At 30.3% G+C, this 26,408-nt stretch overlaps 2 protein-coding genes, 1 long non-coding RNA gene and 1 pseudogene across 3 annotated transcripts; 1 reads left to right on the top strand and 3 right to left on the bottom strand.

Annotated features, from left to right (window-relative positions):
• Positions 1-300: 300 nt before the first annotated feature.
• On the top strand, positions 301-2,406 carry LOC114187146 (mitochondrial import inner membrane translocase subunit Tim13). The gene is made up of 2 exons (XM_028075288.1): positions 301-576; positions 1,846-2,406. Exons 1-2 carry the CDS (start codon positions 463-465, stop codon positions 1,990-1,992), a joined length of 261 nt encoding a protein of 86 aa, XP_027931089.1. The 5' UTR covers positions 301-462; the 3' UTR covers positions 1,993-2,406.
• A 5,817-nt stretch (positions 2,407-8,223) lies between these two features.
• LOC114187753 lies at positions 8,224-14,239 on the bottom strand (annotated as a pseudogene).
• Positions 14,240-17,037: 2,798 nt separating this feature from the next.
• On the bottom strand, positions 17,038-18,360 carry LOC114187752. Its single transcript, XM_028076103.1, has 6 exons — positions 18,229-18,360; positions 17,995-18,149; positions 17,784-17,904; positions 17,539-17,718; positions 17,361-17,438; positions 17,038-17,247 (listed from the first exon to the last, which is right to left on the bottom strand). The coding sequence occupies exons 1-6, from the start codon at positions 18,358-18,360 to the stop codon at positions 17,038-17,040; spliced, it is 876 nt and encodes a 291-aa protein (XP_027931904.1).
• A 417-nt stretch (positions 18,361-18,777) lies between these two features.
• On the bottom strand, positions 18,778-19,327 carry LOC114187454. The gene is made up of 3 exons (XR_003605262.1): positions 19,139-19,327; positions 18,945-19,041; positions 18,778-18,858 (listed from the first exon to the last, which is right to left on the bottom strand). It is a non-coding gene; the product is annotated as an uncharacterized LOC114187454 (long non-coding RNA).
• Positions 19,328-26,408: the final 7,081 nt, after the last annotated feature.

Here is a 26,408-nt window from a genome sequence, read left to right as displayed (position 1 = left end):
ACAAAAATCGAACTAAGAAAGAATAAAATATAAATTTAAAAATATGAAATATTCTAAATTTTTACGTTTCAAGAAAAGTTGAAAATTCTCTAATCACAATAAATCCAACTACTTGAATAAAATTATAATATTTTAATTCTTTATAAAATTATTTATCTAAACATTATATTTTACCATTAAACATTTCAAATTATCAAAACTAAATAAACTGTCCTATTAAAACATTAAGATTAACAACTAAGAAGAGTGTGAATAACAAATCTAAGATATAACTTGGACTGGGCTGGACTATCGTGGATGGTCCAATTCCAAAAGAAGTACTGAATTAGGGTTTTAGGGGAAGAACATAGCTGAGGGGTTATTTAATAATTGTTTGGCTTGAGACATACATGTTAACTCTGTTTGGCGGCAGACATAGTGTAATCATAACTTACTGATAAGCATACAACTGAGTGGAAAGCAATGGATTCGTTCTCAAATCCATCGACTGGGTCGTCGCAGCAGTTATCTGCGCAGGATATCAGAAAACAATTGAAGAATCAACTCGCCTTGGAGTATGCTCAACAATTTCTTGAGGTATCTACATTCCCCTTTTACCTGCTTATATGCATTTCATTGCACGATTCTCGGCCCCCCATTCTGTTCATGGGGTTGGCTTTGTTAATATAGCGGAAGGCACTCTCGGACAGAACTCGTAAGAATCTGACTCATAAGCTAATAGTCAGATTCGTTTTCAATGAAAGCAGTTCGAGTGTGAGGAGAGTAGGAAGGACGTTGCGAGAAAGGAGAAAAAAAATCAGTGCCAGGAAAGAATAAACAACATGTGCATATGGTTGAGAGAATTGGTCCGATGTGGGGACTAGAAGATTGACATAAGAATTCAGGAGTGTATACGTGGATTATGCTATGAAAGGCACAGACTCTGGATCTCTTAGTATTCTTCTTTTTTCTTTTATAATTTGTGTTCTAGCATGCGTTTCTGTTTGTTATGCAGTCTTTTCTCATGTAAAAAATGTTTCTTTCTCGAGTTCTATACTTACTTTTAGTACTAACGCCAGCTCCTATTATAAAGAAAGTAACCACTTTAATAAAAATCCAAATTATAGTTTTTATCAGTTCAATTTGGCTAATGTCAAAAGTTCGATCTTTATATATCTTTCAACCTACCATACAGGAACAACGACAAAAGAAACATGTAAGAAGCAAATTGGGTAAAATTCAATTATGTAGGTCAATAAGAGGCAATTAATTGTGAAATTTCAGTTAATGCAGGTCGATTATGATTTTCTCATTTCGTAGAAAGATGCAATTGAATTTAGTGATATATGTGTTTCTTGTTCATGAGTCGTTTTTCTTTCTATTTTTTTTTTCTCAACACCGGAGAATTGATGCCTTAAATTATTCGTGCAATTGATTTGTTCTGTTCATGGTTTGCCTCTGCCAATTGAAAATTCTTGGAAATATATTCTAGATTGGAAATGGTAGGGGATTGCCATTTATTGTTAACAGGGTTAGGATAAGGTTTCAAATGTGGGACTTGAACTCATTTTAATTCCTAACACTTATTAGTCAATTCAGTTTGTTATTTACTATTAATAAAGCCCCGAATATTAGGGACATCTCCACGAGTAATTTAGGGGTTGGTAAACGTTGTTGCTTAATCTTTTCACCCTAGTTATTAAAAGGCTTATGTGAGTCCCAGTATGTTAATAAAGAATGTGTACTGTTCTGCAATTTCTGTGACATTAGTTTAGTAGCTAACAAACACTGCTTAATTAGTACTCTTTTGTTCAGTGTCTTAATTTCCAGTTGTACTCATCTTCCAGATTGACATTTATTTTGCAGACAGTGGGAAGAAAGTGTTTTGAGAAGTGTATCACGAAACCAGGTTCAAGTCTTGGTGGAAGTGAAAGCAGTTGCATCTCTAGGTGCGTAGATCGATATATTGAAGCCACCGGCATAATTAGCAAAGCGTTATTTACTTCGCAATGAATTTCTCAGTATAATTGCTCTCAACATTTTGATTACCAATTTATAGGCGTTGGAGATTACGTGTCTTCAGGTTCTTTTCTTTTTTTGTCGACAATCATGCATTTTAATATATTATACAACTAAAGCATGTATGACTCGTGAAGTTCAGGCTTATTTTCAAATCTGTTTTCTTAATAATTGTGTATATTACTTCTACCTTCATCAAAGACATCGCATGAAGCTGTCCGGTATCTAAAATAAGTTTTAAAATAGTTAAAACATGTCATTGTGGAGAAAATCAGAGATTTTGTCTCTTGGTTCCACTTCGCAAATAGAGGGCGGGCTTATAAAGTTGTGGTTGATAATTGATGTATGATTCTCGTAGATTGGGTGATGATTTGTTGGATTGTTTAATGGTATTTCTTTTATTTCTTACCCTTAAAATTCAATTATAAATATAGTGGTGGTTAAAGCTAGTTACTATCTGAACTTGAAAACTCCCACGGGCTATGAATCTAACTTTTTTAGCCCTCTTAGACATAAATGGCCGTTAGTAATTTTTTAAAATTAAGGAAGTTCATTAAATTTTCTATTAAAAGTGAAATTGAATTGAATAAAATGAATTAATAAATAAATATGTATGTAATTTAGTCCACAAGAGCAAATAATTTAATTTAGACATGCGCAAAGGTCACTTTGGGCGTAAGTGTTCGTTCGTTTTCAATATTTTGAAATGATTTAGTCGTTGGAGACGTGTGAATAATATATATAGTCTTTCAATCTATTATGATGTATAAACTATATATTTAACAAATTATTCATCTATAAATTTATATAACAACATTTTGTAGGTATACTTTATATTTATTTTGACTATTTTTTATTTTAAATAATATTTAGACCAGCATGCATATTTTGTAGGTATACTTTATACTTTTAGTTGGCCTGCCTGGACTAAGATTTTTTTGATGCGATCAAATTAATACTATTAAGAAAGAAAGGGTAAAATTAACCTTAAGTCGTCTTCCAATGAACGCGAAATTTATTCTTGACAAATTATTTATTATAAAAAGGTTAAAATATCTTCTTGGTCCCAATTTTCGTCAAGTTTTGTCAAACGAGTCATAATTTTGTTTTTGTGTTCAAATAGGTCCCAATTTTTGTCAATTCTGTTCAATTTGGTCCCTTTTTACTAATACCGTTTCAATCATTGATGATAATGAACAATGATTGTCATATGTCACTTCGTGTTTTTTTATTATATATATACATTTTTTTGTACTTTGTAATTTTTTTAAATGTCTACGTGTCAACTCAGCAGCGTGTCAGAGTCAATGTTTTATATTCAATTTATTCCTTACATTTTTTTTATTTTTATTCAATTTAGTATCAATTTTGTTTAAAATTGAATAATTTTGTCTCTCTCGAAATTGAGACCAAGTTTAATTTTTTTATATAAAAGTTATAATGATGTTTTATTTTAAAATTCACATTTTTATAAAAAATTTATAATCATGTTTTTGTTACAATTAGTTTAAAATTAAAATGAAAATTTTAAGGATGAAAACTAATATCATTGATATAAAATTAGAGTTGTCAAAATGGGTTGGAACCCGCGAGCCAACTTGGCTCACCACGGGTTCGGGTTGGGTTGAAATTTTTTTACAAATTTCAATACAGGTTGATTTTTGACCCAACTCATTTAGAACTCGTGGTGAGCCAGGTTGGTGAGCCAACTCGCAGATAAAAGGGTCACACAAATATTTTTATTTATTTTTATTAAGTTGGGCTTTACATTTGGGTCATGTTAGGTTGTTTTTTTATCCAACATAAATAATTTGTATTATTTTATTTTGGTTTGTATTTGGATTGTATTAAAGTTTATTTAGATTTTAATTAGAATTACAATTTAGTTTTGACTGAAAAAAATAAAAAAAAATAAAATATTTTTTTAATTAAGTGAACCTGTGAGCCAACCCGTTTAACCCGCTAACCTGTCAACCCGTGGTGGGTCGGGTTAGGTTCAAATTTTTTTGACTTGCTAAAACGTGAGCCGGGTTGGGTTGACTCACTAAATCATCAACCCGTGGTGAGTCGGGTCGGGCCGGGTTACCCGTTTTGACAGCTCTATATAAAATTTTAAAATTCATCTTTATCTTTAAAATTTTTGTTATAATTTTCAACTAATTGTATCCTAAACAAAAATATTTAATAAAAATTCACATTTTTATTAAAAAGTATATTTGGTCTCAATTTGAAAAGGGACAAAGTTGCTTCATTTTTAAAAAAATTAAGAGTAAATTGAACAAAAATAAATAATATAAGAACCAAATTGAATATAAAACATTAATTTTGACATATTGTCAACATCCAATTTCGTCCGGATGAAGAAATTTATTTTCAAAAAAAAAAATGAAATGTTTTTTAGTTAATGGTAAATAAAAAAAGGTGAAATAATTTTTTTTTCAAAGATTTTCAAACTTTAATTTTAGTAAAAAAAGAAAAAAATGAGAGGAAAAAAAAAGAAAAAAGAAGAAGAAAAAGTCCAGTTTGTTTTTAATTATCACACCCCTTCTCATGAACCCAATAACTCAACATATCATATCATCTACCTTTGTCTCCTGTCCTAATAGAGAAAATAGTGATATGATTCTAATAAGTAGAAGCAATATCTCTTATAATTGATAGAGAAAATAGTGATATGATTTGAATAAGTAGAAGCAATATCTCTTATAATGATTAGAATCAATATTATTAATGATGATTGATAATGTGCTCTGAGTTGATACGATCTGATTCTCATAATGTACTGCTATCATGACCAATCTCTTTCTTAAATTGTTCATTACAATTAAGGGTAAGATTGCATTGATATTGCAATGTGTGAATATAAATACGCAGTCTGTCATGGAAAAAAGGAAAGAAAATATTCTTTACTCTTGCTCTCTCCTTCTCATTACCACCCATACATACACACCTCTTTTATTTTCTCTCTTGAAAAAAAAAATAGAAAAGGAGGCAAGAATAAAAAGGAAAGAAAAGGTAGTTATAATATACAAAATGAGAGGGTGAGATTGATACAAGAGAAGAGGAATTGAAAGTGTAGAAGGTATGTCACTGTCATTATCTTTTTTTATTTATTCATTCCCTTTTTCTTATAATATTATTTTAATATTGAACGCGTTTTTGTTTTACACATAACTTCTTCCTTTTGCTTAAGGGATATTATTTTCTATTGTTCATAAATATTTTATTTTAAAAATCATAAAAAATAGTTTTCTTCATTTCTTTTAGTATTTGTCCGGTCGTTCGTGTCACATGACACCAATTTTTCAAATTTCTTTTCCTAAAATTTAAAAAATATAAAGAACTACGTAACTCTGATTCTCCATCGTGAATGGAGATACGTAGGAGTGAGGATTAATCCTGGTCGGGCCCAAAAGACCAAAATAAATTATTTTTGTTTATTTAGTAAATTCATTTATTATTATTTTTGGGGAAAATAAATATTTTTAAAAACTACATCCTTTTGCACGTTTAGTTAAAGGTACTGTCTTAGGACGGGTGTTGTGGGGGTGCTAATACCTTCCCCACGCGTAACCGACTTCCGGACCCAAAATCTCATTTTTTGCAGACCTTGTCTTATCTTTTTGGTTTTCCGTAGTTTTCCAAAATAAACTATGGTGGCAACTCTAAATTCAGTTTTTTCAAATTTTATTTTTGGTTTGTCATCCCGTCGCGATTTTGATCGCGACACATGTGGCACGTTGTTGGATTGACACATGAACATTTTAAAAAAAATTTAAAAATTAAAAAAAAAAAACCAAAAAAATCACGTCACACGTGGTAATCACTGTTCATTACTGTTAATGATTTAAATGGTTTTAGCAAAAAAAGACCAAATTGAACAAAATTGACAAAAATTGACACCTATTTAAACACAAAAACAATTAGGACTAATTTGACAAAACTTGACGAAAATTGGGACCAAAAAGGTATTTTAACCTTATAAAAACTATACAAAAGGGGTTAATCAAATAAAATAATATTGGAAAATGATAAAAGGATATAAAAACAATTATAAAGAAAATAGATTTATTCCACTCATGTTTTTAAAATAGATTCATTATCGATTATCTAAAGATTATTGCTCAATTAATTATGATTGTAGATTTGCAAATTAATCAATGTAAAACCTCAATCAAAGTAAAGTCTTGACTAATTTTAGTTAGAGTAAATACCTTTAACCAAAGTAAAGTCTCAATTATTGGTAAAAACTTATTTAATCACATGAAAGTTTCTAAACAAAATCAAAGTAAAGTCTCAATTAAATTTAAAAACCATTAAACTCATACGATTAACATGCATATATATATATATATATATATATATATATATATATATATATATATATATATATATATATATATATATATATATATATATATATATATATATATATATATATATATATATATATAAACACTTTGCTAATTAGCTAGCATGCAAAATCATCAGTTTTTTTACGTGATTTAAAGATAAAAGACATAGATGAATGAAAAACACAACAATAATAAAAAGAACAAAAAATAAATTATTTCATTCTAACCTCATACTCCAAAATGAAATTACCGTGGAACTAACCCTCGAAGCTTAGCACTTCATGGAATCAAAATATTTTAAAAATAAAAGAAGAGAGGGTGGAAAGTGAGAAGGAAATTAGGCCCCATAGGGGTTCCTAAACTCTGAAGTTTCGAGCTTCCCTTTTCTGTTTCCCCTTGGTCTCTTTATATAGGACTTGGACCAGGTTTTTTTATTGTTGAAATCTCTTAAATATCTTTTAAAATAAAGGTAAAGATAAATATAATTTATCTTTATAGTGATTATGAATATCTAAACATATTTTGAAAGATGTTCTTGCAGAGAACAAACAAGATATGTCAGACACAAGTATTACCTTACCTTGGTCCGCCATCTCCTCAGTAGGCTTCTTCCCGGTTGATATATATCGCTTATGGGTATCTCAGAGTGATCAGTTTGGACCTGGGAGGGGTTACCTGCAGAAGGGACTCCGAAGTTCAAGTCAGCGAAATCTCTTAGGAAGTCAAATCTGGTGATTAGGGAAGTAATGAATGCGTACCTTTAATTCATGGGGTCCATGCATATTTATAGATTATTAATTATGTCTGGCCACGCCATGGGCTGGGCCCTTGTTTGGGCTGTAGGTGGGCCTAGGCCCTAGCCTAGGCCCTTAGTTCGATTATTGTGGGCTTGGTGAATCTTATTGAAACGTTCTATTTTTGCCAAGTCCTTGGTTAGTTTCGTGGAGTTATAGGCCTAGGCCGGTTACCCTTTAGCGGCTTAGGCCGCTATTATTGTTTTGGTTTGTTTGATTAATGTCGCTTCTTAGCGGTTTAGTCCGGGTACCCTAGCATGTGTATGGTAATTGTTATTTATTCGGCTAGGCCGAATAGGTGTGGTACAAGAGATATAACTAGTTTTAAAATTATTTGACAAATATAGTTGGTTAAATATTTCTAATATAATTAATTAAATTAATTATTTAAAGATATCTAAGAAATTATCGCCAACTAATATTTGCATTAATTTTCCAAATTTGCAATTTGTAATATCATCCATTTAGCTTCTAAATAATCCAATATCCTCAAGATATATTTGTTTGTTGTGGAGATCTAAAAAGATTTAAGAAGATCTTGTCATATTTAAAATTTTTTGATAGTTATTATCTTTTGATATTTGTACTATACTAGTCCTTCTACCCGTGCAACGCACAGGTTTTTTTATATGTAATAATTGTGGTAATAGCAATGGGTTTTTGGATATTTAATAATCTATATGATGATAATCTAATGTTTTAAAAAGATGTTGACGTGTATCAATGGAATAGATCAATTTAGAATGTAATTAAAGTTGTATGTCAAGTTAAGATTTGATTTCATTGAATATTGTCGTCAAGCACCAACAACAAAAATATGACTAATACACTACTTTGTTAATATAAGAATTAAAAAGAATAAATTACATACCTAGAATGTATCCTTTGGTATTGAAGTTCATAAATTCCTTTTGTACATAATTTCCTTTTGTACACAATGACTTCTTTGTTCAACTTTTTCAGTACAATGATTTTCCTACATGGCAGAAAATAACATAAATCAATTGATATATATTTATAACAGTTTTGAAATGAAAAATAAAATTCGAAATGACATACCTATAATTGATTTCTTTTCAAAGAGTTTCAAAAATTTCTTTGTACACAACGTTTTTAGTTGTGTTTGTTACCTTTCCATCTTCATCCAATATAAGTATTTTCAATCCTCTTTTGGTTTTGACTCTAGAAATAGCAACATATAGTTGGCCATGTGTGAATACAGGTTGTGGAAGATAAAGGCCGACTCTAGAAAGTGTTTGTCCTTGACTTTTGTTAATCGTCATTGCAAAGCATAAAGATATCGGAAATTGTCTTCTTTGAAATTTGAAAGGCAACCCTGAATCAGATGGCACTAAATCCATTCTTGGTATAAAAATGCTGTCACCAATGTTTTTTCCAGTAATTACAGTTGCACATATTACATTCTTGCCTAAATGTTTGACTTGCAATCTTGTGCCATTGCATAAACCTTTTGCTTGATCAATGTTTCTCAAGAGCATAATTGGAACACCTGTTTTCAACTGCAGTTTATGATTTGGTATCCCTGAACATTTGATATCATTTAAAAATTCAGATGTAAACCATTTAGATTGCACTTCATCTTGTTCATCAGATTGGCAAGGTGTATCTGAACTTAAATAAGTCACCTCATCACCACCAATTAAGGACAACATGAAATCATTTACTTGCTCTACAGAATCATTTGTTGGGCACAAAATTGCTCCATCATCAAAATAATTAGGATTCAACATGTTAACCACAAATTGAGGATACACAAATTCAACCAATGACAATAAAGGTAAATCTGTGTTTCTAATCAGGATCTGTTCGGGAATTTCAACCATGCACTCACCATTCTCATTTAGATCCATTTTTGCGTCTCCAATCTTCAAAATCCAATCAGCAAATTCTTGAATATCATTGGCTGTTTCAGTATTTGATGTAGTACTTAATCTCATGTTCTTGGATAACTTTAGCACTTTACAACAATTCCATAACTCTGAATAGTTGATTGATGATTTTATGATATCAAACCTAGATCCTTTTTTGATAACTGGTAGAATTTGTCTAAAGTCACCTCCTAACACAACTGCTTTGCCACCAAATGGTTTGTCTTTATTGGCATCATCAACATTTCGCATAATATCTCTTAGTGTTCTATCAAATGCCTCAAAACACATTCTATTCATCATTGGTGCTTCATCCCAGATAATCAAACTGGTAGCCATAAGAAGTTTTGCCCTAAGACTACCTTGTGCTATGTTGCAAGTTGATTCTTCATTAATTAATAGTGGGATGCAAAAGGTAGAGTGTGCTGTTTTTCCACCAGGAAGTAATAAAGAAGCAATTCCACTTGATGCTACGTTCAAAACAATCATGCCTTTGCTTCTTAGACCAGCCGACAATGTCTTCCACATAAAAGTCTTACCTGTACCACCATAGCCATATAAGAAAAAGAATCCTCCCTTCTTTGAAAGAACTGCTGTCATGATATCTTGATATACATCAATTTGTTCATCATTCAGTGCTTTAAACAAACTGTCATGTTCTTTCGCCATGTCTTGTTTATTATATTGCAACTCATCAACAATAAATCTATTATTGAATGTATGTACATCTGAAAGATCAAGTTGAGGTAATGAAGGATAATCTTTCAAACTTCTACCATTTGACATTAGCATTTCCTCTATTTCCAGCAGACATAGTTTTTGTAATTCAGCAGTCTCCATTTGAAGACCTGCAAATACAGATATATAATAATCATATACATATATATAATATAATAATAAACAACTAAACTTGAGAAGATCTGTAAATAAGTAAACAACAAAAAATACAGATTATCAATCTGTAAAGTAATATTGTTTATAGATTGAGAAGACCTGCAATAAGTAAATAATACAATTAAAATATATATGTATACGAAATTAAAAGAAAAAATATGAAGTACCTGGTAAGTTCATCTCCTTCCTTTTTTGGTACAAAATTCCATCACATAAGATACTCCAAGTAAAATTCCAAACTATATCTGGTTTAGAAATTGTATTCATGGACAACAAAGTAACAAATAATCTTCTAAGTTGATACCCACAAGCAAATTCACTTGCTTCTTTGATTGCATCAATATATTCTTTGTCGTCAGCCAACAATCCCAAAACATAGCAAGCTTCTTGGTATGTTTCATAATACTTTCCATCAATTGTCTTAATGCTTTCATAATCAATACAACCTTTTTGAATGGTCAGTAATATCCTCAAATAATAAAGTTCTCCAGACCCAGGAGGAATATAAGTAAGTCTACCAATGTTGTAGCCTTTCTTCCTTGGTTTCCATTCTTTTTCTTTTGCAAACCACACAAATTTGCTTGGAAATTCTGAATAAGTCAATTGTTTTCCTTCCTCATAAACTTTGTTAGCCTCAAACCAAGCTAGAAACATTGTGTTAGCATTTTCGTATCTGTTGAAGACCACATTAATATCATCATCATCTTTAAATAAAGCTGATTGTTGGCCAGGAAGATGAAAGGTCAATCTCTGAACAGGAGGCCATCTGTGATGGATGTCAAAAGCAAATATTCTCCAAGCAGCTTCACATGGTGATAGATACCTACAGTCGTAATAGCTTTTGATCTCATCAATAATGGTTGATTTTTCAGACTGTGCAGAGTTGTTGCTTATTTTAAGAGTAGCTCTGTCCGGACCTTTGTTCACATATTTGAACAAATATTTGATTGAATTGGTCTTGTTGCAATACTCTGTATTGACGTGTGCTTGATACCTCATTAGAAGTGGTGGATTGTAGGGAACAACACTTCTATTGTCCAGCTTAATTCCATTCTTCTCAACAAATCTACCATTATCAAGTCTTCTATAGCATGGATATCCGTCTTCATCAATTGAAGTCGAAGATGTGAATTTTTTTGGATAAAATTTAGAACATCTTCCTTCCTTCATGCAAGGTGAATTATGTCTTGCATGTCCGCATGGTCCATGAATCATGTAACTTGGGACAACTTTTTCCAATTTGGGGTACAAATCAGAATTTGGCAATTCAGCTGATATTACTTTATCAATATCAGTTGAATTCTTCAACTTGCTTTCTCCATCCAACCATAAAAGTATATGTGCATGAGGTAGACCTCTTTTTTGGAATTCTACTGTGTACATTCCTGCATATATAAATAAAAAGTAAATATAGTTGTGAGAATTTAATTTAAGATAAAATTATATAATGTATATAACTTCATATATAACATACCTGCAGTGCTTTTTCCAAAGAAGTCCTTTTTCTTAAAATCTGTCATCATTTCATCCAGCTTCATTTTGAACACTCTACATACAATATCAGGTCTATCCGAAGCTGATAAGCCTTTTGCTAAGACAAATTCTTTTATTTCACTCCAATTGACATTGCATGTTATAGTAATGAACAAATAAGGATATCCAAATTTTTTACAAATTGCCATAGCATCTTGACAATTGTTGAACATGTATCTGGTACCACCAGTGAAAGAAGCAGGCAAGACAATACGTCTTCCAATTAAAGAAGGATCTATCTCTCCTCTATTAACAGCTTCTTGTAATCCATTAAGAATATCACAGCGAATTAACTTCTGATTCGCTCTGATGAATGACAACCTTTGCGCTTCAACCATTGTATAGCAATCCACCAGAAACTGTTGGAACAATCTGCATGCATTCACAATATTTCCTGCTTCTACAGCTCTTTGTTGTATTCTAAAGGCAATAAATTCTCGCAAAGAAATTCTAACTCTTACCCTGGATTTTGTTTTTGAATGACATTCTCTTATTGGTATATCCTCTTGATAACCATCTTCTCCATATGGAAACATGAGAGGATATTGTAGTGGAATGAAAGCTGTGTGAGTTTCGTGCAGTCTGGTTAATTCACTAGAACATTTTTTGACCACTATATCTCTGCCTACATCCATATTGCCAAAATCACCAACTATAAGTGCAGCTATTTCATCACATGAAGGTGTATTGTAGACTCTAGGGTCTTTGTTTCTGCCTCTAAATAGTCTTAGCGTGAAATCTGATTCCATATGTTCCAGTGACAAATCTCTTACTCTTCTAAAAGTTTTCGTAAGAACATTGTGATTGTCAAATATTTGAATCAAATCAGCAACCAATGATTCATCTATAACAGATTCCTTTGTGTTTGAACTAAAAAATAATAAAGAGAAAGCATGTCAACACATTTATTTAAATATTTCATATAATGAAATTATTTAATATATTGACTGACCTGAAATGCTTGACTCTGTTAGTCATTTCATTTTCGGTATCATATATGTAGAGTTGTGCAAACTTTGGCTTTGATCCATGCTCTGGCAATAAACTGCCAATACGGTGATAGTTTTGTCCATTCAGAATAAATTGTGGAGGAGCAGAACCATTGTTCATTGAATTATCAATCTTACCACCAATTGAAGTAAATGAAAACATGCTATTGTATACTCTTATGTTTTGTAAAAATGATTTGCTTCTCTGATCTTCACCATTTAACAAACCTTCAAGAAGATTAGGTGGTCTTTTTAATAGTGGAATTTGTACTTTTCCCTTTTGACAACACAATGAGAATTCAACTCCCTTTCATGTGTTACATTTTTCTGCTCTTTCTTCATACCAAAGTTGAGCTTTACAGTATTGGCATTCCAAGCAAGGTTCTCCAATATTGAGCAATTCTGAAAATCAATATAAAACATTAGAATGAAGCTGCGAATATTTTAATCTGCAGTTATATACAATTGTGTTGGACATTATGTACCTTGTAACTCTCCTTTGCAATACAATTCGTTTGTAGTTGTAGTACTTGTATGATGTTCTTCAATATTAGTAAGATGAAAACTAATTAATGATTTAAAAGGAATTTATATTAACATCAATAAGTTTAATATCAGAATTACCATCATCTGTTATTGTTGCTGAATCATCGTTTGTTGTGTCTGAATAATTATGTTCTCTTGTTGTTTCATCATCAAGATTGAATCTGTTTTGAAGTGATTGTATGACTTGAAAAGGATATTTCACTACTTTATTCTTAGAAACAGAATGCGACCCAGTTACAACATCTGATCTCCCACCTATGAAAAACAACGAAAAACAATTGTCCTACCTGCATTGGCATTGTGAGTATGAATCCAAATGTAATTACCTGCACTGGAATTGTTCTTATTTTGTCCATAATTTCTCTGACTGTTATTGTTAAAAGCTGCAGTCATTCAAAAACATTGATATAAAATCTAAATTTGTCATCTCAACATGTATATAAGAAATTAAGAATAATGTACAAATATACCGAAAGGACTATGGTAAGTTAAAGTAGAAGTTGCAGATTGTGAAGTGATTTGTTGTTCAACTAAAGTACTTGAAAAACTTGAGAATTTGTTGACAGTTTCTGCATTGAAACGAAGGTTAGTTTAAAGTGGTACGAAATTAATATTATTCATAAACAATGTTAAAATTAAGTATTGGAAGAACTTCACAACTGACCAATTTGTCTGTGAAATAATGAATTCATATTGTGAAGGTTGTTGTTGTTGTTGTCAACATCTGGAAAAGGATTATTGTAGAAGCATTGTTATTAAAGAAATAAAAAAAAAGACTTCATTGATTCATTTAACAACATTCTTTAAAGATATAGATTAGAAAGAAAAGAACTTACTAATATCCAACTGTTGTAATGGATTCCTGTCTATATTTTGGTGAAATGATGTTTGTGATACAGTTGGTTTATCTGTGAGTAAAACAACAAAGATGATTGAGTATGCATCTGTGTTGTGAATTTAAAATCCAAAACATACTGAGATTTATTTACTTTGAGACGTATGGTTTGCAAATTTAGTTTTCTTTCTTGCATTCTCTTCTTTGTCATCTACAACATAAAAAAACATAGAAACATACAAGTGCATCATTTATAAATAAATGATTGATGAAGAATTAGAAAACATAAATGGATTAAGTAAGATGTTAATGACTTACATGAATGTTTATGATTTTTTGCATTGAACCTCTGTTGTAGCAGCAGTTTCCTTCTCAGCCTTGCATTTTTACAGTCGTTATGCTCCATTACAGTACAGAAATGTTATGGAATAGTTTCAAAGGTTACAATGGAAGAAGCAAAAATAAAGGTAAGTTGACTCAATGGATGAAAAAGTGTTTACTGTTTTATTCCTATATTGGTGAATGTCTTTGTTAAACTTTTTTGTGTAGCTTGTACCTCTAATCACAATTGTGGAAACAGAAATATATGTAATTATAGTACGAAGCAGTTTTTTCAGAAGAGAAAAAGATAAAAATAGAAGACAAACATAAAAAATAGAAAGAGCATGCAGTACTGAGTGTTACTATATCAGAATCATTCATATATATAGCACTATTTCAGAGTTGATTTGTTCTTGCAAATAAGAAAACATTTCCTTTTTATGTAGGTACAATCAGACATTTTTTTTATGCAGTACTATATATAGTAAAACAAAGAGAACTTTTTCAAAGGAATTATGTACAATCTTAACCTCATTATGTATAAAAATGATAACATACAGTGAGTGTATGCACATACTAAAGCAACATACATCCATACATATGATTATAGACATGATAACTTTTCATTATTCGTCCAACTATATATGTTTCAATTTCATCATATATATTTCATTTCAATTATAGAACAAAATAATTTTATTTCTGAATATGATACCATAACATGTATGAATTTTCATCTTTCAGAGTAATTCAGAGAAGCTTCAAAGGGATTTCATTGATAAGAAGGTAGAACTATACATATGCATTGCTGAAAATAAAAGAACTTGTAGGTTGAAAACTACATAAGTGGCAAAAATAAAAACAAAACTATTTATTGTAACTGTAAATTAAAAATTACAATATGTTAGCACTTTGACATTCTGATTGCTTTTCATGTGGTCCACTTCAAACACCAAGTCAATAGTTTGATGAAATCCATGAGCAGTACAAAATTCCTTCCAGCCACTTCCAATTTTGCTAGACTTCTTAGGATGATTTCTCAACAGTAGTTTGCACTTCACTGTTTTACGCCGTCCATAAAGATAAATGTATTTAAAACTTCCTTGACGAAGATAATTGCCAAAATCAGCTGGCAAATCCTAAAAAAATACATAAAGTATTAATGAAATTAGTATATGGATTAAATTTTAAAAATAATTTCGAAATATAAATCAAAATATGATACAAAAATCCATTTAGTAAAAAATATGAAATTAATCTCACCAGATGGCTAGCATTGCATTGATTTGGATTCAGAAATATTTTGAAATGCAACTTCGGTCCATTGAAAAGGGGTTGATCTGCGTGAATTCTTTTAAGAAAACGTGCAATAGACAAAGGTTTGCATTTACTGGGAAAAATAGTGATGTGGAAGCAAGAATCACCAACATATCCAAAATAAATAGTGTGAAAATCGTGAAGATCATATATGTGCCTTAATTCAGTCCATCCTCCAATTAGCATTGGTTTTTGTAAATTCTTGTTATAAGCAACCACATGTTTATTGCCTTCTTCATCTCTTAAAGTCCATTGACGCTCAAGATCGTCACCATAAAGAATGGCGAATGCACGATCAACAAAACCAACAACCTCGAAACACAGAATTTGTTTAAGAAAAAATTGGATTAGTTAAGGTTAAAAACAGGATATTGTAAAAGAGAAGAAGAAATCCGTCTACGAAATAGAAAGAGTAGAAGAAATCTTGTAAAAGAAAATATGTCTGAAAAATTTGACAATGAACTTACCTCGTCCTGAAGGTGAATAATAGAGAACTGGTACCTACTCATTCTATTAATAACATCATCTTCATTGAAGTTGTTTTCCATTTGCTTGGACTTTGAGAGAGATAGTACAGTAAAAGTTTGAAGAATGTAGAATATCCTTGAACTGATCTTGCCGTTTAATGTTCATGGTAGAATGGAGATGAATATTTATTTATAGAAGACAAATGACAGATGAAAAGACGGGACGATTACAAATAGATTCTTCAACAGTAATGTAATTATTACTGCATTGGAAAACTGGAAGAAGATAATAACAGAATAAAACATTAAAAATATATAACGTTATTAAAGATATATTAAATTATTCTATTATGCTACAAATATAATAATATAATATATGTAATATAAACCAATAACAAATTTCCAAAAATAAACTTCTGTAATGTATAATATTATACGTAAAAATATAATATTTCATTCCTACTTATTGTATAAAAAAATGTCAAATATATCGTAGAAGGTTTAAAAGTTAGTAATTAACAGAAGATAAGCCAAAAAAAATATACAATAAAAAATGTATATGGCATCCAATTCTGTTGTCAAAACTTTAAATCTGTCAACAGATAATTCCTTTGCCATATTTATATTATTTATGAAAAGTAAATATTATGAAAAATAGACATTTAAAAATAATGTTATGAGAAAAAATATAGATATGTTATTTATTAGTGGCACAAGTTTAAAGAAGAATTCTTTTACACAAAAAAGAGGTTATTTACGACTTCCATTACATGATGCTACAAAATGAAATCAATTTCAGTAAGTTTTGATGTAGCTGGTAGTCATCTTTGTTGACAAAAATTGAAAAATGTCAACAATATCTTGTGCACCAGCATATAAAATAATTTAAATTCTAAATAATTTAACTCAAAAGCGCATAATATTGTTATCATGAAATTGAACATAGAAGTTGAGGTTCAGATGAAATTAAAGATGAAATTTAACATAGAAGTTGATGTTCAGATGAATTTAAAGACAACAAATAACGTAGACATATTACATCCCCAAAATGAAAGCCATAAAAATAATAGTATTGAAATAGAATAACTAAAAGTGGATCTCAAATCGCTGATTTTTCCTTCTTAATATTTCTTTTTAAAAGCTTCAATGGAACATTGTCTTCTTCGATGGATTCAAGTGATGCAGTCTTCTTTCCAGATTCTCTCTTATGTGAACTGCTAGCATCATCGTTGGTTGGATTATCTTGGATTAGTTCAGGTGATTGGGATCCAGACTCAATTGTTTCTTTGGTAAATCGGACTAATAAATCCTACAGTATTAAAAGTAAATTTATTAAAACAAAATCCACATACCAAAATGATAACATTATTAAAATTATTAAAGAAATCATTGATTTTAAAAACATTAATATAAGTTGTATACCTCTGAAATATTAACGGTGGACTCATTCACTATACGCATTTTTTCCCTGCTAAACTCACCATTCCCAGCATAAACATCCTTCAAATAGGTAGAAATAATGAGATTATAAAAAAGAAAAAGATGACTGCATTATAAAGAGATTATAATGTAAAAAATATTATATTAAATTACATCTTACCACAGATTTCAACGAAGAATCATTGAATTTGTCAATGATATCATCATCAACACATATTTTCTTCACTCTGAAAGACTGTTCAAGTTTGAAATTCTGATCGTTCCTACTTTCCACTTTAAAAAGCAGACTTCTATCAACTAACTCATCAAACTGCTTAGGCAAATTTCCAGAAGAATTCATCTACAAAAAAAAATAATTAAACATTGTGTAATTAAATATATAAGTGGACATATTGAAGAGTATACCTTATCATGAGCGTCTAACATATCAGCACAAGTTTTTTTGAAAAGGGTAGTTGCATCCCTATCAAAGAGGACAAATGTGGTTGAATCGGAAGAGTCCATAACTCGGATCTTAATCCTATATCTGAAAATTGATAAATAAATTTCATCAACCAAAGTTGTAATTACCATGTTGTTTTAAATTGACATTAATATTAAAAAACAATTCGTTAACCTTGGAAAGACTTTTATAACATGCTTGTTACACTTCTCACAAAAGAACATCTTGGAATCTGGATAAACAGCTTTGTTGCACACACAAGCAGTATACCACCAGTCATCGTCAACCAAGATATGCTTAATTGTTCCAAACAATATGAAAGTGGCGACCTTTCAATATAAAAAACATTAATGAATGTATTATTGTGACTAAGAAAAATTGCACAATGATACAAAAATATATTCTAACCTCTTTACAATCTTTTAGACCTTGAATGTTGGTTCTAGGTGTAAGTGTTAAAAAGTCCTCTTCGACAGTATTTTTTGAAGTCTGAGAAAGTTGCGTTAATCCTTGAGAGGGAGATTCATTGTTCTCAAACATTCTGTGCAAAAGGAAATATAGTTATACTCATAAAAATTAAATATATTATTGAATGTATGTATATCTGAAATATCAAGTTCACACAATCAAGGATAATTTGCATTACAAAGTAAAGAAAAAATTGTTAGTTGGAATAATATAGTGTATGTGATATCTGAAATATCAGATACACTATATTTTTAAATATAAATTTCGAATAAAAATTACCTTGATTTAAGTTCAGATGCTTCCTTGAAGTTAACATTGTACTTAATACGGGTGCAGAACTTACAATTTTGAACTTGAACCTTATCTATATTTAAAAATATAGTGTATGTGAGAGTAACATGGAATAAGTAGTACAAACTACTTTGTAAAAGTATTAAGAAAATTTTACCTTGAAAAGTTTTAACTTTCGCAAATTCTATACTTACAGCAGTATTTTGTACTTCTCCACTCGAAAGAAATACATTCAGTTCATCCACATAAATACCAAACAAAGTACACTCTATTCGAAACCTAAAAATTAAAGTGCAATATAATGTCATGTAGTTATTTGGAAAGAAATATAAAAAGAAATTTAATATAGTATAGATATACAATACCCATCAGCTTCTATTGCTATGACATTTAATTTTGTTGTCTTTCCATCAACTTGCAATTCTCTTTCAGTCCCCACTCCGACCAGTAATCCCAAAATATCTAAAATGCATTGTATATGTGTTAAATCATATACTTTAACAAAAAATGTTTATTAATAAAAAAATTAATACTTACGGAACTAAAAAGATTTACTTACCAACCAAATAATCAGTATCAAATGCAGTGGTTGTCAATAAAGACAAAGGTGTGTATTGTGGTTTAATATCAGGAACCAAATTAACATTAACCAGAGAAACTTTTGTACCAAACTGGAAATTTATCTTATAAGGGTGGTGTGTTGTTCTGTATATTCCAGAATTCGGAGCAACACTGAAGTTTTGTATGGCATAAACATGGCCTTCAGAAATGTCATTTTGAAATTTGTAAATTAGAGTACGTCTAATTGAAGCATGTATTTTAGAACTCTGAAACAGATAAAAAGAACATTTATAAATTTAAGTATAAATATGTTTAGCATACGACTATTTAATTCATAAAAATTTGTAAAGGAAAGTAGGTGTAATGGAAGAATTTCAAGAATAACAATAATAATAACCTCTTTGTCTTGAATAACGAACTCCATGGAAAAAGGACACCTCTGTTTAGTGAAATCAGGAACAAACCATGAATGAATGACCCTAGCGATAATATTCCAATTTTCCTTCTGGGGGCTTACTTCGCTTATGCTCTGGCTTTGGTTTGGAACTTCACAGAGAGACATGTTGAACTCACAAGAACAATATTGAAAAGTGAAAAGTAAAAAAGACCGGATTAGATTGGAGACATATTTATACTTACATAGATAAATAAGGAAGTAATAAGACAAAATTTTTATGCATACAACTGAAGTAAAGAAATACCAAAAAAAGGTTGAAATAATACCTTACTTATCAGAATGTATTTTTTATTAGTCAAAGAAGAGTAAAAGAAGTTAAACAATTAATCAAAACGTGGATATGGAAATTTTTGAAATGCTAGAAGAAAGCAAAAAGTAGAATATATTCAAATAAGGACTCTTCAAACATGGAGTACGAACGTTTTGACAGAAGTCATGGGAATATATATTGGTCAAACCTGCAAATAACATCTATTGATGTCAGAAGAAATAAAGTATTGATATTCATTTATTGAAAGGTTTCATAGTAAAGGAAAATTCAGAGAAAAGCATTCTGATGAAAATAAAGCATGAAGCAGATTACTTTGAAAGTGAATAAAAAAAGGGTTGGCGTGATGGAGTAAGCAAAATGAAATTAAGTGAAACAGTAATGTGGAAACAATGAAAAACTGCATATACATGCATACATGCTGGTTTCTTATGCATTCACGAAAGAGGAAATGTAGAAAAAAGTGATACCAAACGATAATGTCTTAGACGAAATTTCAGAACTGCAAATGTCATATCATTTCGTCTGTAAAGCAAGACTACTATATTTGTACATAAAACAAATGAAGTACATACCTGTGATGACTGGGAAACGTTAATGGCTTGTAAGAATACGTTAATGTATGTGAAACGTCTTCTGGATGAAGAAACTGTGTTGGATCTGTACAAAAAGACAAATAAAAGTATGGTGCAGAAGCCAAACAATCTTCTAAGAGAAGGAACTTTGTTAGAAACTTCGAGGAGAAGGCACTCGTTTGGATTATTTAAGTTAATAACGTGAAAAAATAAAAAGAAATATATATCAATAGTACAATAAAATATTTTATGAAATGATGGATGCTTACAGCAGAAGAAATGTCGTGGAAGGTGGAAGATAAAGAAACATAATGAAGCAGTGCAATATGTCATATCAATAGACATTGAAATCAAATATTAAAAAAGTATTATAAGGGATGTGTATGAAAAATGTTCTGGAAAGTTATATATTTAAATATATATAAAAAAAAATTAAAAAGCAGAGACATGATATGATTTGTGTCTGACAGTAATTAAATGCCACAGATTTACGTATATGGAAGAAGATATGGAGCAGGTATGAGTAAATAACTTTGCAGAAGTTCAAAATACACCGACTAAAACATATACATATATATAATATAATAATAAACAACTAAACTTCATACAAAACATACAGATTATAAATCTGTTAAGAAATATTGTTTATAGATTGTTCATAGCCGATGATAATAATCATTTATATTAAGAAGAACATTGACATCATTGCTTGCTTCTTGCTTGTTGACCGTCAACCTCAAAAAGAATTAAATCTTTTTCCTCGAGTCCATGAACTTCACGAAAACGTTTCCATCCACTTCCTATCTTGACTGATCTAGGTCTAATCAACAACTTGCATTCAACTCGTGCCTTTGGACCGTAAAGAACAATGTGTGAGAACTAAGTGTTGGCAAAATATTGTCGTAAGTCTGAATTTAAGCCCTGAAAATAAAAAATATAAAAAATAATATCCACAAAAATTAATTTTGTAGGTGTCAAGGTTAAAGAAAATAAATGATGGAAAAAGAAGATAAAAAAAATCACCAGAAAGCTTGCTTTGCAGTTGTACTTAGAAAGCCGGAACTCAAAATGAATTAACTTGGTCCTTATGAGAGGAGCATTTGTTCTAACATGACTTAGGAATTTATGGACAGTTGATTCTGAACAATGATCGTAAAAGTGTATTTCAAAAACAGAATTCCCGGTATGCCTTAAATAACATAGTTTCGGTGGTTGAATTTGATAAAACTTTCTTATATCAACCCAGCCATCAGTAATTCGCGGACCATAGGTATTCATGTTGAAGGTAACATGGTGAACATGGCCTTTTTTATCATAAATAGTCCAACGTGGACCCAGTTCAATGCCTAATTGAATGACAAACAAACGATTGACGAACGCAAAATCCTTCATAATAAAACCAATATAAAAATAGAATTAGTAAAGGATGTCGGAGAACACTGATGGTAAATTTTTTATAATAAGCAAGTTCGCAAAAACCTGGTCTTCCATGAAAATAGTAAAGAATCCACCCTTCCATTTTGAGCCAAGTATGGATTGTTCACCAAGGATGCATTGCTTAGTGGTCATCTGTAAAATTGGAAAAATAGGTTTTTTTTTGGAAATATAAATTAAACGGACTCTAACAGTGTAGAACAAATTGTTGAACATGATGAAAAATGAGAGAAAGATAATGAACAGAACCTAATATAAAAAAGACTGCTTAAAAAAATCAAAGAAAGATGAAGAAAAAATATTATAAATACCACTGCTTATAGAAAGGTCTTCTTAGAAAAATGAAAGGAAGATGAAGATCAAAATCGATTATAAAAAAGGCTGCTTATAAAAACATGCATACAATATGGCGAGAAAGATGAACAGAAAATATTATAAAAACCACTGCTTATAGACACGTCTGGTTAGAAAAATGAAACGAAGATGAAGATCAAAACCGAATATAAAAAAGTTTGTTTCTAAAAACATGCATACAATCTGGCGAGAAAGAAATATAGTGAGAAGATATAGGAGATGAAGAGAAGTAGAGTTGATAAAAGGGTTTAACATCATACCTTTTTGTAATGAATAAGAACTTCTTGAAGTGGAAGAGGATGGCTTGTTATCGCAGTGTAATGGTGTTAATGTCAAGCAGAGAAGATAAGTTAATTACTTTCATCCTGCAAAAAATATTAATGAAACAAATATATACCAGACAGTGGAAGAGTCTGGAGAATGAGATAAGTATGACACGGCAACAGACACTGCAATCATCATTCTCGTGAGAGGTGAAAAAAATAATGAGAAAAACGTTTCAAATTTCTAAACGTCTCTTGGAAAAAGAAATGGTAATTAATTTAATCGGCTGAATGATTTGAAATAATGAAAGAGTGTTGCAGATGATCGAGGAGTTCAATCATCATTACCTCGAGCAGTGGAGTAATTAATGCGGGGAAACCTGATAGACTGGGTGATTTGAAATTAATAAAAAGGAATATTTATTGAAATATTAAATAAAATGAATTATACTAATTAAAAATATAAATATTGAAATGTTGCTCAGCAAATATATAATGATTAAAATTTAATGTCTTTTAATGACATGTATGATTAAAATTATAATTGTAAAACACATTAATTTATATTTTGTTTAAAGTATTGATTTAAATGTAATAGTTTAATTTTATAAAAATATATTAGTCATTAATGTCTTTGATAAAAATGTACAAAACTCGTAAACATAAGAAAAAATTAAAAATATCATACAGACTAAATGTATAAAAGCAAACACATAGACTAATATATGTTATAAGTGCATACAAAATATAATTGACCTAAAAATCTTCTTATAGATTGATATATATATATATATATATATATATATATATATATATATATATATATATATATATATATATATATAAAAGAAGATTAACAAAAAGACTATACAACATGTTATAACTTAAAACCAGATTAATGGATAAAACACTTTGATATGGTTGGTTGTTGTGTGTCCTTCAACTTCAAAAAAAACCTCACGATGATCATTTGCAGAAAGTTGATGAAGATTACAAAAACTTTTCCAGCCAGTTCCAATCTTAACAGAATTACGTCTTATGATCAGTTTACATTCGACTTGTCCCCGTGGTCCGTGTAGAACAATAGATCTAAGACCACTGTTTTAAAAATAAGTGGCAAATTCTTTTTTCAAATACTGCAACAAAAAGGAAAAAATATCTTACTTATTCAGAATCCATGTAAATAAATAATCAAAGAAAAAAAAAAAACTAACCAAGTGGCTGAATCGACAGTAGTATGTTGATAGTTGAACTTCAAAATGCTTTAAGTCTGAAGTATGTAGAGGACGACGAATAGAAAGATGGTTGAAGAAGTTGGCTTTCAATGTTGAGTCACAAACACGTTTAGAGACGTGTAGTTGGAAGGACGAATTTCCAAAATATTTGAATATAACCAATTTGTCAGACTCATTTGCATAAAAAGAGATTAAATCATTCCAGCCTTGGGTGATCATTGGAGTGTGAATATTCATGTTGTACGTAACAGTATGAACATTCCTTTCGTAATCAACAATGGTCCACTGTGAACCAAGGTCCTTCAAATTACGTATTATGAAGAGACGGTCGACGTACCCAAAATCCTTCAAAATAAGGAAGTTTAGAATAAAGAAATACAAACCAAAAATAGAAAGGAGTGTGAATGAATAAAAAAAAAACCTGGTCTTTCAAAAACATAGTGACGAAACCACCAAGCATTTTGCCAGAAAGTATGGCTTGTTGTGTGCGCACAGATTCCATTGTTTGAGTAAATAGTGGGTATGAAGAATAATTTGAAGAGAAGATAATGGGTCACACAAAAGAAATAACTTTTGTCAGTATGTAGACGCCAATATATAGAAAGAGAAAACGAAAGGTCATTACTGTTGCAAATATATAGAAAGAGAAAAGGATAAGTCATTCCTTTTGGTAGGGTCCGTACTTACAGGTGAAGCGTGCATCACAATTTATTGAATTAATTGTGAATATAAAAGTGAAAAAAAAGGACGACTTAAAAGATAATAGGGTTGAAATAATAAAATAAATATAAATAAATAAATAATTACAATTACAAATTTAAACTTTGTGAACTGTTATTTTGAATACACAGAGAATACACAGAGTTTTTAAAAATTAAAAGAAGAAGTCGAAATAAATTAAAAATAATAACAAATTACGACATGAAAAAAGCTCACATCTATGTGTCGGTAGTATGGCGTTCAAAAGAAAAATGATGAACATAAGAATCGTTATTTTGCGGTTTAAAAAACATGTTTGTGTTTTAATCTTCATTTCAAGAATTAAAAAAACTCAAACTTAAGATGAAGCAATATCGAGAAAAGAAGAACAGAAGAATATGATCTGCAGAAAGGTCAGAAAAATAGATAAAGAATCGCCATACTCGATTTTTTGGTGGTTAAAAAAGATGTATGTGGTTGTACTCTTCATTTCAACCTTGTATATACCTGGAAAATAAGATGAACAAAACAAACCATCAGATCTTTGCAAAAAACATAAAGAACCATAACAGTTCGGTTGAGAAACCAAAAAAAATAAAAGGTTTCGACAAAAACAAAAAAATCATAGGAAAATATAACATGAATGTGTTTGTAGTCTTCATGTTGAACGCAAACCCCTTCAAGGAAGATGATGAAGAGAAGAAGATGAATAGATGAAATGTAAGAAAGATATAAAAAGCCTCGCCAGAGTCGAGTTTTTGCTGCTTTAAACAGAAGATTGTGCTTGTACTCTTCATTTGAAGCATTTAAACACTGAAAAATAAGATCAAGCAAAGAACCAATAGATATTTGAAAGAAACATAAAGAAAAATACCAGTTAGGTTCAGAAACAAAAAAGTTAAGACATGAACAACAAAAATGGACAGATGAACGGCAAATCTGACATTCAGATTTTAAGAGTCAGTTGAAGCCTGTAAACCAAAAAAAGATGATGAACAGAAGAAGACGAATGCTTCAAATGAAAGAAAAATAGAAAAAGCAACTCCAGACTGGTTTTTTCGCTGCTTAAAAAAAACCATTGTGGTTGTAGTCTTCATTTCAAGCATTTACACTGAAAAATAAGATAAAGCAAAAAAACCATCAGATCTTGGTAAAAAAAATCAAGAAAAATACCAGTTAGCTTGACAAACCCAAAAAAAAAGATATCCACAACAAAAATGGACAGATGAACGGGAAATCTCAGATGCATGTCTTTTTAAGCTTCAGTTGAAGCCTGTAAACAAAACAAACATGATGAACAGAAGAAGATGAAACGATGAAATGTAAGAAAAATAGAAAAAACATCTCCATAATCGGTTTTTTGGTGGAAAAAAAGATGTCTGTGGTTGTACTCTTGATTTCAACCATTTATATACCTGAAAAATAAGATGAACAAAAGAAACCATTAGATCTTTGTAAAAAAATTCAAGAAAAATACCAGTTAGGTTGACAAACCCAAAAAAACAGATATCCACAACAAAAATGGACAGATGAACGGGAAATCTCAGATGCATGTCTTTTTAAGCTTCAGTTGAAGCCTGAAAACAAAACAAACATGATGAACAGAAGAAGATGAAACGATGAAATGTAAGAAAAATAGAAAAAACATCTCCATAATCGGTTTTTTGGTGGTTAAAAAAGATGTCTGTGGTTGTACTCTTGATTTCAACCATTTATATACCTGAAAAATAAGATGAACAAAAGAAACCATCAGATCGTTGGAAAAAACATCAAGAAAAATACCAGTTAGCTTGACAAACCCAAAAAATTAAACATCCACAACAAAAATGGATAGATCAACGGGAAATCTGAGATGCATGTCTTTATAAGCGACTGTTGAAGCCTGTAAACAAACCAAACATGATGAACATAAGAAGATGAACAGATGAAATGTAAGAAAAATAAAAAAAGCATCTCCAGAATGGTTTTTTTCCTGGGTCGGTC

This window comes from Vigna unguiculata, chromosome 6 (genome assembly GCF_004118075.2).
Source record: "Vigna unguiculata cultivar IT97K-499-35 chromosome 6, ASM411807v1, whole genome shotgun sequence".
Lineage (NCBI taxonomy): Eukaryota > Viridiplantae > Streptophyta > Magnoliopsida > Fabales > Fabaceae > Vigna > Vigna unguiculata.
The sequence above is the reverse complement of the archived record's forward strand: the minus strand, read 5'-3'. Positions and strand labels throughout refer to the sequence as shown.

Coding starts and splice junctions, on each gene's coding strand:
- LOC114187752 (XM_028076103.1), bottom strand. CDS start 18,360: ATGTTTGAGAACAATGAATCTCCCTCTCAAGGATTAACGCAACTTTCT. Junction 17,905..17,994: donor GTTATAAAAGTCTTTCCAAG/GTTAACGAATTG, acceptor ATCAATTTTCAG/ATATAGGATTAAGATCCGAG. Junction 17,248..17,360: donor CCACCGTTAATATTTCAGAG/GTATACAACTTA, acceptor TTAATACTGTAG/GATTTATTAGTCCGATTTAC.
- LOC114187146 (XM_028075288.1), top strand. CDS start 463: ATGGATTCGTTCTCAAATCCATCGACTGGGTCGTCGCAGCAGTTATCT. Junction 577..1,845: donor ATGCTCAACAATTTCTTGAG/GTATCTACATTC, acceptor TTTATTTTGCAG/ACAGTGGGAAGAAAGTGTTT.